This window comes from Garra rufa, chromosome 18, assembly GCF_049309525.1.
Source record: "Garra rufa chromosome 18, GarRuf1.0, whole genome shotgun sequence".
In the NCBI taxonomy this organism is placed as follows: Eukaryota; Metazoa; Chordata; class Actinopteri; order Cypriniformes; family Cyprinidae; genus Garra; species Garra rufa.
In genome coordinates, this window is record NC_133378.1 from 27,576,867 (window position 1) to 27,594,171 (window position 17,305).

A 17,305-nucleotide genomic window follows, 5' to 3' on the forward strand; every position below is an offset into this window, starting at 1 on the left:
GAGTTAATGTCTTTGCACACATGAGTACGAAATTTTCGTCCGACATTTTTGCACGTTAAAAAAAATACAGGTTATGTTAATAGAGTTTACACACTGCCTCTGAAACTTTCGTCCGTCATAAAAAAATTTGGATCGTGTTTGATTTTCTGCATTTTCACATCCATAATAAGCATTTTGATAAGGATGGCGAATATGAGAAAACTAAAAAAAAAAAAACGCATACGAAAATCGGACTCAGTGTACAATGACCTTTAGATTTGAATGATCACGGGTCGAAAGTAAAGAGAGATGACAAAAATAGACTGGAGGATTTGTTGCAATCTTGTACTCACTGACAAATATCTATTATAAGACGTGCTGCTCCCTTTACAAAATCGAAAGTAAAAGTTAACAGGCCGGTCGCGTTCGCCTCGCGCCTGCTCAATTTGTGATCCGCTGTGTAAATCCTTTTGCTGGCCGACCGGGAAAAGTCCCGGTCGTCCCGATTGCCACTCCGCCCCTGGTATAGGCTACAGGGCCGACCTTTCACGATGTTTCACCAGTCGTTTAATGGCCACTCCCCTTTTACCACCTGCAAAGCTGATACGAATATGTTTTACTTTTTTATTTACAACAAGATATATAGTATAAGGACAGGTATTCAGACCACAACTGAACGTTTGAAGAAAATTTAATGTTTTAAATATACCGGTATTGACGGTATTAGAAAATCCATGTCGTGGCGCTATCTCACACCGGTGATGACTATGACACCGGTGTACCGCCCACCCCTAACTACCAGTCAAAAGTTTTAGAACAGTAAGATTTTAATGCTTTTTTAAGTCTGCATTTATTTGATTCAAAGTACAGCAAAAACAGTCAAATTTTGCAATTTAACTGTTTTCTATTTTAATATACCTTAAAATGTAATTTATTCCTGTGATTTCAAAGCTGGATTTTTAGCATCATTATTCCAGTCACATGCTCCTTCAGAAATCGTTCTAATATTCTGATTTGCTGCTTAAAAAAACATTTATTATTATTATGTTGAAAACAGTAGAGTAGATTTTTTTTCAGGTTTCTTTGATTTATCTGAAATAGAAATATAATCTTACTAACATAACAGTATAAATGTCTTTATCATCACTTTAAATTTAATTTAATTAAAATTTAATTTCAATTTAAAGCATCCTTGCTAAATAAAAGTAATAATTTCTAAACCAATTATACAACAATTCTACTGACTCCAAGCCTTTGAATGGTATGTGTTACAAAAGCTTTTTATTTCAGAAATGCTGGTGTTTAGATTTTTCTATTCATCAAAGAATCCTGAAAAAAAAATACTCACCTGTTTTAAATATTGATGATAAAAATAATAAAAATGTTTTCTGAATGGCAAATCAGCATATTAGAATGATTTCTGAAGGATCATGTGACACTGAAGACTGGAGTAATGATGCTGAAAATTTAGATTTGATCACTGGAATAAATTACATTTCAAAATATTGAAATAGAAAGCAGTTATTTTATGCTGTATTCTGGATCAAATAAATGCAGGCTTGATAAGCAGAAGAGACGTCTTTAAAAAACAAAAAAAAAATTACTGTGCAAAACCTTTGACTGGTATAGTGCATATATACACACACATTTATCATTTAAAATTTTTGGTTTTGCATGAAAAGCATGCTTGTGCTCACTTGATTTGTCATTTGACTTTCTTATATAAACAAATGCTTGCATTTTTAATTGTGGCTTAAGTGTCCAAATCATGTTTGCAACATCATTTACATAATTGGATGCAATTTATAATTTATACAACAAAATCAGAAATTATTCTATCCTTTTTTTCTTCCCTTATAATTTAGACAATAAGGTGATCTGTTGTTTCAACAGCAGCCTGCGCTAGTTTGGAGGTTGTTTCCGTCTGGTTTTTGTGTAATATAATTTCCATAGTTGTCTTTTTTTTTTTTTCAAGATTATATGCAGGATGCCAGCTGGCAGACAGATGGTGGTGGCTTTACACGTTTTTATTTAAAGACACATCAGAAGGAAGAGGAGGGTGAGGCAAGAGAACAGCTGTAGCGAGTGGGACAGGACGGTATTTGCTGGTCAAAAGCGACGAGCAGCCTGAACAATGAAAGAAAAACAAACAGAGTGCTAGAAACTTTCCCAAAATGCACCAGAGAGCATTTGCAGCCTAAATATGGCTCCATGACTCTGTCCGAGTCAGAATTTTATGAGCTATTGTTTGTACATAGGTACTGGCTATAGAGGAAAAGTAATAGAGATGTTAAAACGCTGTCTTCTTCAGTCAGACCGGCGCTGTTGGGTGTCTTCTGTGTCGTACCACAGACCCAGGGCCTTGTGCCCTTTAGCGGTGTTCGTCTCAGCGGGAGAGGGCCTTATTAACCACAGTCTCGTTAAACCTTTTCGCTACTGCACAGCAGTGCTACCTAAGACTAACCGCACTGCATTTCGGGACAGCAAGCCATGAGATCGAGAAACACCGTGTGGAACATTTGCATTGTTATAATAATTAGAATTTCTTTATTTCGACTCTTTACAAATCCTGCTATTTTACACACATAAAATGTATTCAAGTGCACAGTATCTCCCAGGCAAACAGCTGCTTCAGTGTGAGTCCTGCGCCTTTGCACTTGAGACCAGAGAACAAACGGCCTGTGAGAGGGGCATGCCATATGCAAAATACATAAGTTCAATTAAATAAAACAAACACCAAAACAATAGCAAACAAAGAGTTGTGGATGGTATTAAATTATGCAGATATCATCGTTATTGTGATCGCACATGATATACAGCTTTGAAAATGATGACTTTGTTGCGTAAACGGTAGAAACACACTCCAATGTTCAGTGCTACAATAATGTGACTCGTATAGATTTAATTACCACTAATTCCTCTACCACTATGGGGAAACCATGGTAATAACAATAAAACCTCACACACACACACACACACACACACACACTCTTACATACTGTCGCACACACACACATACAAGCAAACTATACTGGTGTTAGTTCAGTTTTTAACTTTTTATTCTTTATTTTTCCTTTTTATTTTATTTTTAAAGGAAGCTTTTAATCAAAGAGCATTTTTGTTCATATATAGTTTTTACAGAAGAAAATACTATACAACCTTTTTTTTCCTCCTGAAACAATATTGTCGAAGATAACCATCTACACATTTAGTTGCCTATATTATGTTCAAAGCCGTGTTTAGGAAATAATAATTTCCTCGCCTCGCTTTTCTTTGTTTATAGTCAATGGAGGCCAAGCAAACAAAAATCACTCTTCTCTCTTTTTTTTTCTTTTAATTTGGAGCGAAGCACTGCAATAATTTCCTCTGTATAGAATTCATTTAAATTACAGTCATCATTAGTGTTACTCGTTAGGCAAGCCAGGTTCTAGCATACCTGTTTCATATTGAAATCATCCAATCTTGGAAGCAAAGAAAAAACTTTTTTTTTCCTTTTTTTTTTCTTAAATAAAACACAGAACAACAGTTCTTCGTCACACTGAAGACTATTTGTGCATCAAAGCAAAGTGAACTAAACAACATTGTAAAGCAAATTCCCTGTTAAAAGATATATGCCATAATTTCAAAAGGTAAAAATGAACCTAAAAAGTGCAAAAAACACCCTAGAATTTTCTCATTGCAAGGTCACATAAATATTAAATAACTTCTTATTATTGGAGCGAAACCACAGCTGTTGTAAAGAGAAAACAAAAGCTTGAAACATTGTTTTCTGTCTGTACAATTCATAAAATCCACACACTTGCCATCACCAGCGTTAGCATTCCTCATGTGATGCCTGTCCTCCATTCAGCCCTCTAGAAAAAAAGTCTCTTTCCTCCACGTTTCCTCTTCTTTTAGAAATAGATATATGATGCTTCTGAAAAAAGAAGCTTGAAAAAGCCAGTCTCCATCCTCTGACTTTGTTGCAACTGTTTTTTTTTCTTCTCCATGCTACAGAAACTGCGAAGGGAAAAGGAAACTAAAATAACACCAACAAATGTCTTTTCCCTACATTCAGAGACGCTTGTCTCCTGCTCTGTGTTTGATGGACACTCTAGGACATCTATTTGTGGATCAAAACAAAGACATAGCTGTAATCTCCTCCCATTCATACTGGGCAGTAGCACCATCATCACATTACAAACTCTCTGAAACACAGGGGGCGACGACTCTCGCCTTTGAAACAGACCCATTTACAGTGAGACACCCCCACGTCATCTGGTCATGCCTGTGCAATTACAGAATAATGCAAAAACAAACAAACAAACAAAAAGCCATAGTAATGCAATCAATGTAAAAGATAACAAAACTTAAATAGAGGCTTGAGTATCTGCTCTCATCTATACAAAAGTGCACTATGAATATGCAATGCCAAATGGGTCCTCATTGAGAAAAGGAGAAGGAACAGAAATCAAGTGAGAGCTAGCGTTCACTGAGATCAATGCTTTATGGCCTGAAGCTTTGCAGTCACTGGTCACTGTTTGTTTGTCCTGAAGATGCAGGCGAATCTCCACATGGAATGGAGCCTATGACACCACTGACCATGACAGCAGGTTTAAGTGAGAACTGTGATAACAATTAAAAAAAAAATCAAAATCAACGGAGAAGCATACAAGTCAAAGCACTGATGCAGGCCCCTGCACTTCAATAATATTAATAATAATAATGACACAAGGTGTTTCTGAATTAATTATTTGAGCAACATTCTTTATAAAAGATTTCCTGCAATGTACGCTTTTCGTCGCTTTCGGGTTGGTACGAGGGTCCTGCAATCCAGTGACTGCAATTAAAATGTACATTAACATCCACACACATCTACTTTTTATAGATAGTCATATATAGAGAGATTGTTTTTTCCTTATTTTTTTTCCACACACAGAAAGTAACAAATGAAATCAAATAAATTAAAGTCAAACATGCACACACACAAAAGACTGATGTGTAGGAAAAAGGTTTACATAGCCACCCATGTGTAAAAGAGGGCCTCGTCTGTCTATTTCTCTGTTCATTTTTTAATGCATAATTAAATTAATAACGTTGGTCATCTTGTAAACATCATAATAAATCATTTTGGGCCTTCACTTTTCTTGTAGTTGGTTGTTTTCTTGTCATCTGCCGCGTCTCTAAGCATGATAAATGAGGCCACTCAAACTTGCGTTTGTTCAGGGAATTCATACAGTTCTCCTTCTACAGCATAGATTAGGGCTCAGCCTCCGGCTCCTCTTTATCCAGTTGGGAAGTCTCGGCGTGGTTCATGGAAGCATCAAAACTCTCTCCAATGTCTTTGTCTACTTCTGGCTCTGGCATGGAATCTTCATACGAGTCTGTATTCATGTCCTCCTCCGCTTCCTCCTCTTCATCGTCGTCGTCGTCGTCATCGTCCTCCTCAGCCATTGGCTCTTCCTCGGCTGACAGGTCGTCTTCGGGATCGCCGGATGTGCCGGTAGTGTCGTCCTGAGGGTTGCCCAGGCCCATTGAAGCAGCAGGGCTGGAACTGGTGACAAGGGACAGTGGCTCCCGGTGCATCTTTTTGCTCAGGTCCATGGAGTCACTGAGGCCCAACCCAGCAGCGTTTTTCAGGAAGAACAAGGAGCTGTTGGTGTCCGTCCCCAGGTTCAGGGAGCTGTTGAGGTTGACCGCTGAGCCCGGATGCTCGTATTCACCGGCGGCCCCTGCCGAAGGGAGGTACATGGCCATGTTGTTGTGGACCAGCCCCGGTGTGCCAGGTGAGGTTGGGGGCATATTCATGGGCATCGGGGGCATGACTAGGCCTGCGTGGTGGTGGTGATGGTTGCCTTCCTGGTTGGGGGAGACCGAAGGCAGCTCTCCCCTCTCCTGCTTCTCATGCTTGCGCTTGTGGGAATCCATCTGTGACATGCCCACCACCGTGTGCTTGCACTCGGGGTAAGTGCAGTGGAAATGCGAACACTTGAGCTTGTACTTGCAGTCGGCCACCTCGCAGTCCACGCTGGAGCTGAACTGGCAGAATCCGGCGGCGCTGATCACATCCTGCTTGCCGTGGTGCTTGCGATGCGCAGTCACCTTGGTGCTGTCCGTGCAGCGGAAGCCGCAACGCAGGCAGTGGAAGTGGGTGCTGTTGCCGGAAAACTGGCAGTCAGGGAAGTTGCAGCACAACGACGACTTGAAGCGCTTGAAGTCGTCCAGGACCAGGTTGTCTACGCGGTCGTGGTGCTGGGCGTGCTTGTACATGTGGGTGCGGCCGCAGAACTTGTAGCCGCAGTTCTCCCTTGTGCAGTGATAGTGGGTTACCTTCAGGGAGAACTGACAGGCCGAATCCTTGCAGTCCTCATAGAGGTCGTAGCGGCGGAACCCTTCCAGCATCATGCCTTCGTCGAGCATCTTGCGAGATGACGCGGTCTTGCGGCGTTTACCGAAGGGTGACATGTCCTCAATGATCCAGAAGCGTTTCTTGGCGCCAGTTGCAGTGGGAATAGAGATGGTGTTACCTGTTTGCAAAAGAGGCATATATACAGGTTAGACTTTAGCCACCTGCGCCCTACCCACAAAGGTTCCTCCTACAGCAATATACTATATAATGTGATTCCATGCCATAATCAAACATAGGCAGTCCCATTTGTAAAATGTACTGGTGACATTTTAACGTGATTGTCACGTCTAGGTATTGGGAGAGTTCAAAGGTGCTTCCGTACATCTGGCTTTATGGGAGAGCAGGAGTCCCTCCCGTAAGCCTGAGGTCAGTGCTAATGATGTGCTCCCTGTCCTAGCCGGCAGGAATCACATGACTCTATTAAAGCCTGGCATGATTAAACCAGCCCTTTACAGCCGGCTACTAATGGACAGCATTTTGACAGTGGACCTAATGGCAGGTGTGCAATGTACTACACAAGACTAAAACCACCACCACAGTGGCTTGTATGAACTGCACTGCATGTGTAATATGCTGAAGAGTTTTGTAACTGCGAGATAGGTACCTGCGGCGTCCTGCACTATAGGGACGTCATTTTTAACCGAAGATGAAGTAGGAATGATGGGGCTGAAAGCTGGTGTGTTGGTTGGCATGACAACACTCCTAGTGGCTCCGAGAGAGGCGCTGAGCAGAGAGTATGACAGACAGGATGGGGAGAGGAGATATGGGAGCGAGGGGAGTGGCGGCCGGAGAAGAGCCGAGGAGAGAGATGGCTGACTCTGGAGTGCAGGCTGATGAAGAGGTGGAAGAGGAGGTGGAGGAGGAGGTGCAGATTGAGAAGGAGGAGGAGAGTCAGCAGAGGTAGTGGTGGCAGGGACCTGACAGCCTGGTCCTACAGAGACACGGTGCCAAGGAAGGATGGAAACAGAGACAGGAAGGTACAAGACACAAGGGTGGGGAGGTAAAAAGGGAAAGAGATCAAGTAATGAAATAATGAAAGCCAAATGGTAACAAAAGTCAGACAACAGCCAAAAGCAACAGTGATGAGAATGGAAGATAACATTTGAAATCAAACTATAAAAATCAATTCAATGAAGGAAAGCTCAGATTCAAAGAGCAAAGGCCCAGATTTAAAGGTGCCGTAGCATTGTTAGCCAAATCCCTAACTTATGCCTGTAAATTAGACCCGTCACCCAACTTTTCAATCAAACAAGCTCTCTCAAAACCACCCTCTCCACAGACAATAGCTGTGTTTCTTCTGCTGGATCTTAGGGGCAAGTAATATGGCTTCTCCAACTTAGTGATATTTAGTGCCATCAGGAAGTGATGATTTTTTTCTATTGGCTCATTGGATGGAAACTGCTTATTTGCAGATGTTTTTTTTGCAATATTCCAATTTTGCAAATATTCGCAACTTTGGATGGAGACCCTGCTATTGCCTGATAAGCCTTCAATTGATTGGCTAAAAAAAGCGCAGACCGGACCCAGATGATTTTTTGCAGTTTATAGAGTCTAGGGCTGTTCCCAGGGCACATCTGTATATTTTATGTGTCCTATTCCCAAAAAAAAACACTTTACGCCTAGAGGAAAATGGTTGATTACCTGTGCTATTTCTGATTTCAATGACAGGAGAGTTTCTATTTCAATGACAGTAGAGATGAGAAAAGTCTGGGATGTCTCTCCTATGTAGTCGCCACAGGGCTGGCATTAAACTGAGCTGTGTGTGGAGGACTATATAATAAATTTAATGCTTTATAATTTAATAAATATCATTACAGTGGAAAACATTTGGTATGAGTCAACTACTAAGGAATACAGAGTGGGTGTAGGTTTTAACATAAGGAATACAAAGAAATTTGGTCTGACTGACCAAATAAAGCTCTACATATTTGCTCCATTGGCTACATCGAGCCTGTATTTTCATTAAATCTCTCATACATTTCCTATAATATAAGGCTGAAAATTGATTGTAATGAAATAGTCGCTACTGAGGCCGACTCACCTGCTGGCGAACTATCATTGCCCACGGGGGTGCTGGTGCAACTGCGGTCTTGGTTGGAGGACTCCGAAGAGAGACCCAGTGGACTTCCACCAATGTTGTAGTCCATGTAGTCATCATTATCCTCCATCATGCTGGAGAAGTTGGCGTTCAGATTAGGGTGGCTGCCTGCCATGCCGGATGAAGCTAGACCGGCCATGTGCTGCATCTCCTCAGGTCGTGAATGAGAGACCACCTAAAGTACAGAATACCAAATAATCCAATAAATGCCCAATGAATAAAATAATTTTCACATTTTTAAAAGATAAAGTCATTAATTTCTTCTTACCTGGGAAGGAACTCTGTCAAAGTTTTTACCCAGCATCCTCCTCATGTGTTTGCGGGCATGGGAGGTCATCTGGTGCTTGAGCAGGAACGAGAACTGACAGCCCTCACGGATACAATGGAAGTGGCTGTTAACTTGGTTGTATTTGCACCCTGCAAGAGACGAGCGACAAAATTAACTTGAGCAAAGACCATCTTCATCGCGCCTGGGTTTCAGGGACAACATATATCATGGATTCTCAACGAGGTAATGAGGACATTGTGCTTCCGTCCCGCGCCTGCATAATGCGGAGAGACAGAGCAGATGAGTCCAGTGTCACACTGGGAAAGTCGAACCTTTTGAAGATTAGACCTGTGGTGCTCTTTTATTACAATGACATCTTTTATTCAATTTGGAATTTACATAAATACATTCTGCATTTGGAGAAGCAATAATGCACAACCCTGCAAACCAAAGTAAACACACAATTATTTCCATATTAAATTCATTTTTCACGACCTATCTGTTGCTGCTGTATTTCCTCCCCCTCACGTCTGTCCCCTTGCCTTTTTTTCATTATTATTTATTTTTTTCTACACAAAGGGCCCTACAGATTTTAATTGCTATATGTTTTCAAATTTAAAGACTGCCTCTGCGCACTAATCAAATATCGTAGGGTGCTCCTAATAATTTTATTGTGAATAATGCGTGCTGAAATAATTGAAAGAGTAGCATTCAGGGCAGGTGCGGGCTTGTCCGTTACCATGGCACCCGTGGCGCCGTGCAACAAGCCGCCTGTTGTCAGATTGCTTTTGTACACAAGGGTGATATACTTTAAAAAGGCAGAGTTGAGTAAATATGAGCACATGCTGAAATATCAGGGCTCTTGTGCCACCAGATCCTGGTAACCTCATCGCCGGTGTTCTGTTTAATGTTGCTGCCATGGATACCACTTTCCCGGTCCAGCTGAACCATCAATTCTTTATGACTCTACGGCTTGCTTTTGTCATATGTCCCTGGTTTATGCCACTAACAATGCAACAGGAGAGACCTTATACTCTGTGGACACTTGTGATACTTTCCACTCTTTTTTTTTCTTCAAAGATTTGTTATTTTTTTTATACAATTACGGCTTGGAATATATAAAACACTTGGACCATAAAGACACATACAGACCTCTTTTCATCATGCTTTTGTGTTCTTTTATGGCTCAACGGCACATTCCCCATTTCTTTGTGTTCCACAGAAGAAAGAAAATCAGATGGGGTAGGCTTGAAAATGAGGATGCACAATTTTTGGGTGAACTCTCCCTTTAAGGGGAGGGAAGTGGAGAGAAAATAAAATACAAACTTTTAATCTGCCTGCTCGTGATGATGATCGAGGCTTGAAAAAGAGCAACACAAACAGACTGAGCTCGACAGGCACAGTAATTAACAAACATATGTAATTGCTCATTCCTGACAGGTTAAATATACCCAAGAAAACAACCTCTGTTTGATTGCCTACTATAAATACTGAAGTATTAATGTATGACAAAAAGGCAGACACCATTTTTCTCGGCCTGTTTTCTGTAATATAAATAAAACGTCCCCAGTTTTACAATGAGACAAGACCATCTTTAATTCCGCCAAACGTGTTTGTTCTGCAAAATGTAAACGGCTGCTGGCGCGCTGACTCTGTTGTCAATGTAAACCGTTCAATTGACAAAATATCAATGCGCAGATACTAATGAGATAACAGCTTCTGAGAAACATACTCAAAATTCAGTGAATAAGTGTGAAGCGCTGCCGTTTCACGCTCTGTATGTTGTTGTGCTGCGAACAGCATGGCAATTAGTGACTTGACTAGAGGAACAGCACTTTTCCTGTAGCCAGAGCCAGTGGAAAAAGTGTTTTCATCGCAGGTGATGGCATCGATATGAAATTACAGTTACATCATCTCTGATTTCACACCATCTCTGATCCTTCCAGCTGCATTACAAACGTCGAGCTCGCAGCCGCTGCTTGAGAACAACGTGGGAGATTGTTTGGAAACACGAGTAACTAATGTGAACGGTGATTGAAACAATGAAGAGTGTGGGAGGCTGGGACATGGAATGTTTGTACGATTTCATGATGCTGAATTCACTAAATTACTTAGCAAACCACACCGAATCAAGCCAATTAGATTTCCAAAGGGTTGAGAGGATTAAAGGAACAGTTCACCACAAAAATGAAAATGTACTTTCTCACATTCTTGCCGTTTCAAACTTCCATGGAACACAAAAGGAAAAGTTTTTGAAAGATTTTTTTTTTCAATTACATGAGCGTGACTAAATGTTTTGTGTGAACCATCCTTCTGTGACCTAGGTGCTTCTTTTAATACATGAAAAGCTGGTTCTTACCTAGTCTGCCACATTCTTCTCTCTTGGTGAAGTATTTAAAGCCGTTAGCGGCACGCCTTTCAGCTTTCTCGTGCTTCTTGACGTGCCAGGGCAGTTTGGTGGTGATGTTGGTGACGAAGTAACAGCCAGGTCTCAGACAATGATAATGGCCCCTCATGCGAAACTCACAGTGCTGTAGAGAACAGCAAATAAACAAAACTCAGACCGAGAACATCTCCGTGGTTCAGTTTTCCACAACCCAATTATTACATTCATTTACAATCATGACTAAACCAAGCATCTTTTGAACAAAAATGGGGTCTGATCATTTGTCAGTTAGTTACTCATTACTCAGGGTACCAAAGGGAAGAAGTAGGTTACGTGTGCTCATTAAATCCCTTTCCCAAAGCGTGGGACAAGACCGGCCTCACTGACCAGCGGAAGTCTGAAGTTTAGGTTCACGTCGTAGCCGCTGACCCCAATAACAACACACCAATTAGTTCATTTGGCGATTCATCTATTTCTAAAACAGCTCTTTTATCAATTCATTAGTCTGCGTGTGCGTGCATGTGTGTGTCCTCCGCAATGTAACCTGTTTCTGCACCACCATCTGTTTCCAGAGAGGCTGTTCCCCCAGGAGCACATAAACAGAACCCACTCTACTCTGGAGAGGAGGGGGGAGCTCCGAGAAGTGGGGATGGGACGCATAAATGAATTCATTTAAACAGGTTTTGCTCCAAATGCAAGTTGCAGGAAGGGGAGGCTCTTTTTCTATTAATGATGGAATTTTTGATGAAAAGCAAAACTTGTTTATTTTATACAGCTTTGGGGTCTCCAAGGTGGGGTTTTTTTTTCAGTTAGTTTGTTTGCTTGTTGTGGAGAAATATATACCTAGGCTTTTGTCTACAGTGTTTTAAATGTAATCTATACATTTTCTGAAAAAAAAGGTGTTTGTGCAACAGCTGTTACCATGGTGCTATGGTTGTTGTTGGTGGTTGTTGTGGTTTTAGCATATTGTTGTGAATTGCTGAGCGGTTGCTATGTGATTGTATGCAAGAGATTTCTAGGTTTACAATTTGAAATCATTTAGATAATTTTATAATTTAAATTTTCTTTAAATAAGAATATTGTAATTTATGGGTTAAAGTTAAATTAGGACTTTTTGATTTGTTTAAATTGATTTGTGCAAGATCTAAACTATCATTCAGAAGTTTTTTTTTAAGAATTAAATATTTTTATTTAGCCTGGTCACATTAAAATAATCAAAATATAGACAAAATATGGCAATATAGAAATTAATTATGTTACACAGTATTTCTATTTTGAATAAATGTTGTTCTTTCTATTCATCAAAGAATCCTGAAATGAACACTTAAGCAGATAATCAACATATTAGACACTAAAATTTGGAGTAAAAATTCAGCTTTTTCAGAAATAAATCACATAAGTTATTTTAAATTGCAATTGTAATATTACTGTGTTTACTGTATTTTTTAACAAATAAATGCACACATAAACAGAAAGACATAATTCAAAAATATTAAAAACTTGGTCCTACTTTATATCAGGTGGGTTTAACTGCTATGAACATACAGGTAAATTAATCATTTAATACAGTGCACTCATTGTGTACATGGGCAAAGACAAAAAGGGTTAAAGCATTAAAACAATAGTGTAATAATGCTTTAAATTGCTTTTGCCCCTCCCTCCAAAAAATGTGAACATTTTCTTTAAAAAAAGTTTAATTTAATTGCATACTGTATCATACATATATAATTTTCCTTAATTTACAGAAGACACCCACTAAAATGTCATTCAGTATAACAATCTTGCCAGAATTTAAAAGTTTCAAATTTGCCACTATCCAAGGTTTTGCCCATTTGTATTTTTTTAATCAATTTAAAACACAATAAAATGTAATATTCTCCCTTATTCTTTTACAGATTTTAATATGTACAAGAATAAGCATGTTGTTTAATTTTTACATAAATATTGTGTAACACTAAATAAAAATGTAACATTATAACACCCAAATTCTGACATTTTATTCCCCAAAACGTATTTGAAACCTTAAAAGTAGACAATTTACTTACATTTAATGTGCTTTCTATGGACACAAAACACACTGTACTTATATTTAAAAATAAATAAATGCATGTAATTACATAATTAATTTTTGTAATTACATTTATAATTACACCGTTGACGCACCTTAACCCACCCTTAAACCTACCCATACCACCAGACCTGTCTCTAACCTTACCCATATCCCACCTCAATAGCAGCAAGTGTTTTGCAATACAGTATGAAGACAATAAGTACACTGTATTTATTTTTTTGATGTAAGTGCATAGTAGTTAAGGCCACCTAATATAAAGTGGGACCAATAACTCAATAAACCTTTGAATGGAAGTGTAAAGTATATGCCGCTAATAATGAATGTTAGGATACCTCTAAAAGTCAAGCTCACCTGGTTGGGACAAAGACACTGCAGAGAATAGTAGGAGAACTGGTCTCGCACATTCACCAGGTTGTTGTTGGGGTTAATGTGGTCCAGGCAATGTGATTCAGCCTTCCCGGATGTCTTACACACATATTTGCAATTTCCAAACAGGCAGTGGAAGTGGAACTTATTCGAGTATTTGCAGTCTGTGGCCAGACAAGGATCACTGTGGGAGATAAGCGTGACGAAACGTCTGTCAGATATTTAAAACTGCACAGAAGACATGGAAATACAGGCAGCACAGACCATTCAAATCATACCACCACGGTATCGCCAATTTACAAGAATGACAACGTCTACTCACTTCTCCTGAAACTGCAGGAAGCCAGGCTTGACCTGAGGCTTGGCGTTTTCCAGCGAGGTGGTGGCCAGAGGGGAAGTGGCTGGCATACTGGGCATGGAGGCGGGAAGTTGGGGGATCGATCCGGCCAGCTGCTTCCAGGCTTGGAGAGTCGGGGAAGAGCTGTAGCCCCCTGAAACAGCCAGGCTGGGCATCTCCATGGGAGGCGTCTTGGCCATGGAAATGGGGGCAGCCATTTGATTAGGGGCGCTGTCGTTGGATTCCTTGCTCTCATTGAAAAGGGGCTCTGATTTAACCTTCAGGTTGGCTCTCAAGTGGAAGCTAATGACAGAGAGGTGATTCACCCATTAGATGCGCTTTAATAGAGCTGCCAAACATAGTAGCAAATTAACATTACTAGATCATAATCATGTAAATTTTGTGTACGTGGGCTTGTGTGTTGCTATGAACTCTAACATTTAAAAACTTTGATTTATCGTCATTATGTGTGATTGTAATGCTCCAGAACTGGAGTGCTCCTCACTTGGCGTGCTTGATGGCTCCATCCACCGTGCTGAAAAGCGCCCCGCAATCCTCTACCAGGCAATGAAAATGTATCTTGTGCAAGAAATCGCACTGGGCTTCACAGAAATCGTCAGTGTCATACCTGTACAAACATGTGAGACAAAAGGAAACTTTAATAGAACGCAAAGAGTCGAATTGCTTGTAAATTCAGGTCAGTTGCTCTCGTATTCTCAGTTTAGCTCATCAGGATCTGACTTTGAATGAAGGTGGTTTTTTTGGCGAACTATGCCTGAGCCAAAAGCATCAGGTCTCTGGCTGGGACGTTTTGCTAGGGCTTTGTAACTAAATACTGTACATAACATCACATGCTCTGGATAAATCTTCTCTTTCCACATAACAACCCGGGAACAAACACTGTGGATGGCACTGACAAGCAAAAGGGTACATCATAAAGACAGATGGTGACAAAAACCAGACACCACCTTCAACAAAACACCAAGGATGGGGAGCCAAGACATGGCTGTGTTTTCTGTAATGGAAGATCTATTTAGGCATACTGGTGATAGCAGCTGACATAAATAACATGTTCTTGATTTAAGGTTACAATTTATATGTATGTATAAGGGAAAGTGTGCTACCGTTCAACCTTTCTTCTCACGATTTAACTTCAGTTCTAAGTCCTGTAGTCTGAGAATTTCATTTATTATTATTACTATTCTATTAAATTGATTTATTTTACACCATCAGCACTTAATAATGGAGTGAGCATACAGCGTAAAATTATGAAGATTGAAAATAAATAAATAATTGAATGATTGAATTAATAAAGAAAATGCAAATAAACAACCTATATAATAAAGAAAAGCAATGAGAAAGAAAGACCCACATAACTTTAACTCACAACTAGTGTAGATGAGACTTTGAAAAGTAAAGCTAAAGCTGGAAATGACACTATAGGGATACAAAATGATTTCAGGCACCTGTGCAGGTAGGTCCTCCACAGCTCAGTGTGTTTTTCTGGGTTTGACCTCTTCATTACCCTACTGAGATACTGAGCTGCGTCTGAGCCGTCTGCCGCCTGAGCTCCCTCCAGCTCTGACTTCAGATCCAAAGCACTGAAGAAGCCAGGATTCATCTACACACACACACAAACACACGCTTAGGCATGTTTCATCATCACACAGTTTGCAAAAAGACTAGTTCTACTTGAGGACAGACCAAACACACAAAAGAGTTTTCGTGCGCTTTACATTTGAGGCTTCAAATGTGTTTCCGCTCAGTTTTGTATATGAAGCCGAGAGAGCGAGAGAGAGACAGGAAGAGAGAGAGAGAGAGAGCTGAGCTAAGCCGTCAGGAGAACTAGAGCGAGTTTTCTATTTAAATCATCAAGGTAATGGTACATGCACACCATTTATATTAGTCATAGAAGATGTATGATTAAAACAATGTCCATTTTAATCCCCACAAAAACACACAACATTTAAATATCTGTTCGGCACCATTTCGTCTTTTTAAAAAATGAGGGTGACAGTTGCTCTTTTTTCTCAGCGCTGACTTTTTAATCAAATAATTTACAAAGTCCATAAATAAAGATAGAGCAGATGGAGGAGAAAAAGAAGAAAGCCTGGGAAAAAAAAGCACAGAGAGTTCAAAACAGCTCATCAAAAAACAAACATCTCTATATATCTGCCGTGGCAACCGGCTCCTGCTTCATTATATTAATTTGCGAGCGGCGGGCTGAAATTACACTGTATGAAAAATGGCTGGAAAATTTAAATGATACAAACTCATCCTATTAGCGGTGAAACATTAAAAAACAAACAGCCCCCTCTGCATCCTGCTAATTTGTCTTGGGATGAAAAGCGTTTGATGGATGAATCTTACCTTATTCATAAGTGAGGATAAAAGAGATGTATTTCCCGGCGCAGGGTGTCCGTTTGATTCAGCGCTAGAACACGCAAAACGAACAGTGTTTAGGCAGGATTTGCATGAGAACAGTAAATATTATAATTTATCCGAGATTGTGAATATACAATGAAGAAGAAAAAAAAAAGCGAAGGAGGCTGGAAATTAGGGTTTATGCAAACACACTTTCATCTAAATGAATGTGCAAACATGTCATGCCTCATACTTGATGTGCATTATGAAAAGAGGGCATTATGGGAGAATTTTTGCATTCGTATGATGGATTTCCTCAAAGGAGGCCTTGCTACTAGGAGAAGGAGGAAGCGTGTAAATCTCGTCCTCCTTGATCACTCCACGGACCCACCTTGCGAAGGGGGTTTTAACAAGAGCACTCACACTAATTAACACAATACGGCATTATTCAAGAGATAAATCACAAGCGGGCGGGGCGGGAGGGGTCTGGGCGCGAGCCGAGGGGGGGAAAATCATGATGGGATACCTGTGGTCCTTCTTGCTCAGGTCCAGGCTGTGCTCCTGGATGGACTCTTGGGAGGCCGCCGAGGCGCCGTCCAACGGCTCCTGCTTCACCTCGACCGGATTAAACCGGCCCGTCTGAGCCGGCTGCCCCATCCCTGAGGAGAGAGAAGGAGAAAAACAAAGTTATTGTTGGTCAGCATTATTCTGCCGTGATGAGATCCAATCTGACTTCTGTCCCGGCCAAGGAGAAGACCAGGAGTGATAATTATTGCGGAATTATGTCAGGCCGTCAAGGCGTTTAAATGTTGATTGAGAGGCAGCAGGAATGAGGGAAAAAGACTCCGTTTTCAGCAGCGCTTGTCACAACTCATTTGCGGCCCTGCCTCTTAACTGGTCATTAAGAGGCATGCTAATGCTGAGGGAAAGTGGCAGATTCAGACTGCCCGCCCCTCCCTGCCGTCGCCGCATGTCCTTGTTGGCCCACCGACGGATGCCACTGAGCATGCCCGTAAGGAACATCTGCTTGTCCGTCAGATTAGAGGTG

The 17,305-nt window shown here is 40.6% G+C and overlaps 1 protein-coding gene across 3 annotated transcripts in view; it reads right to left on the reverse strand.

The window, feature by feature from the left end:
- Nucleotides 1-2,497: 2,497 nt before the first annotated feature.
- Nucleotides 2,498-17,305, reverse strand: part of casz1 (castor zinc finger 1) — a 105,008-nt gene continuing 90,200 nt past the window's right edge. For 2 of the 3 annotated variants that reach the window (XM_073822934.1, XM_073822933.1), the window contains exons 9-19: nucleotides 16,784-16,916; nucleotides 16,264-16,327; nucleotides 15,360-15,514; nucleotides 14,399-14,521; nucleotides 13,879-14,196; nucleotides 13,542-13,740; nucleotides 11,093-11,264; nucleotides 8,734-8,882; nucleotides 8,409-8,640; nucleotides 6,972-7,298; nucleotides 2,498-6,485 (exon numbers count right to left, since the gene is read on the reverse strand). In XM_073822934.1, coding sequence (XP_073679035.1) covers nucleotides 5,218-6,485; nucleotides 6,972-7,298; nucleotides 8,409-8,640; nucleotides 8,734-8,882; nucleotides 11,093-11,264; nucleotides 13,542-13,740; nucleotides 13,879-14,196; nucleotides 14,399-14,521; nucleotides 15,360-15,514; nucleotides 16,264-16,327; nucleotides 16,784-16,916 — 3,140 coding nt within the window. In that variant the 3' untranslated portion in view covers nucleotides 2,498-5,217. The remainder of the gene's footprint in view (nucleotides 6,486-6,971; nucleotides 7,299-8,408; nucleotides 8,641-8,733; nucleotides 8,883-11,092; nucleotides 11,265-13,541; nucleotides 13,741-13,878; nucleotides 14,197-14,398; nucleotides 14,522-15,359; nucleotides 15,515-16,263; nucleotides 16,328-16,783; nucleotides 16,917-17,305) is intronic. The other variant, XM_073822935.1, reaches the window with a different exon arrangement.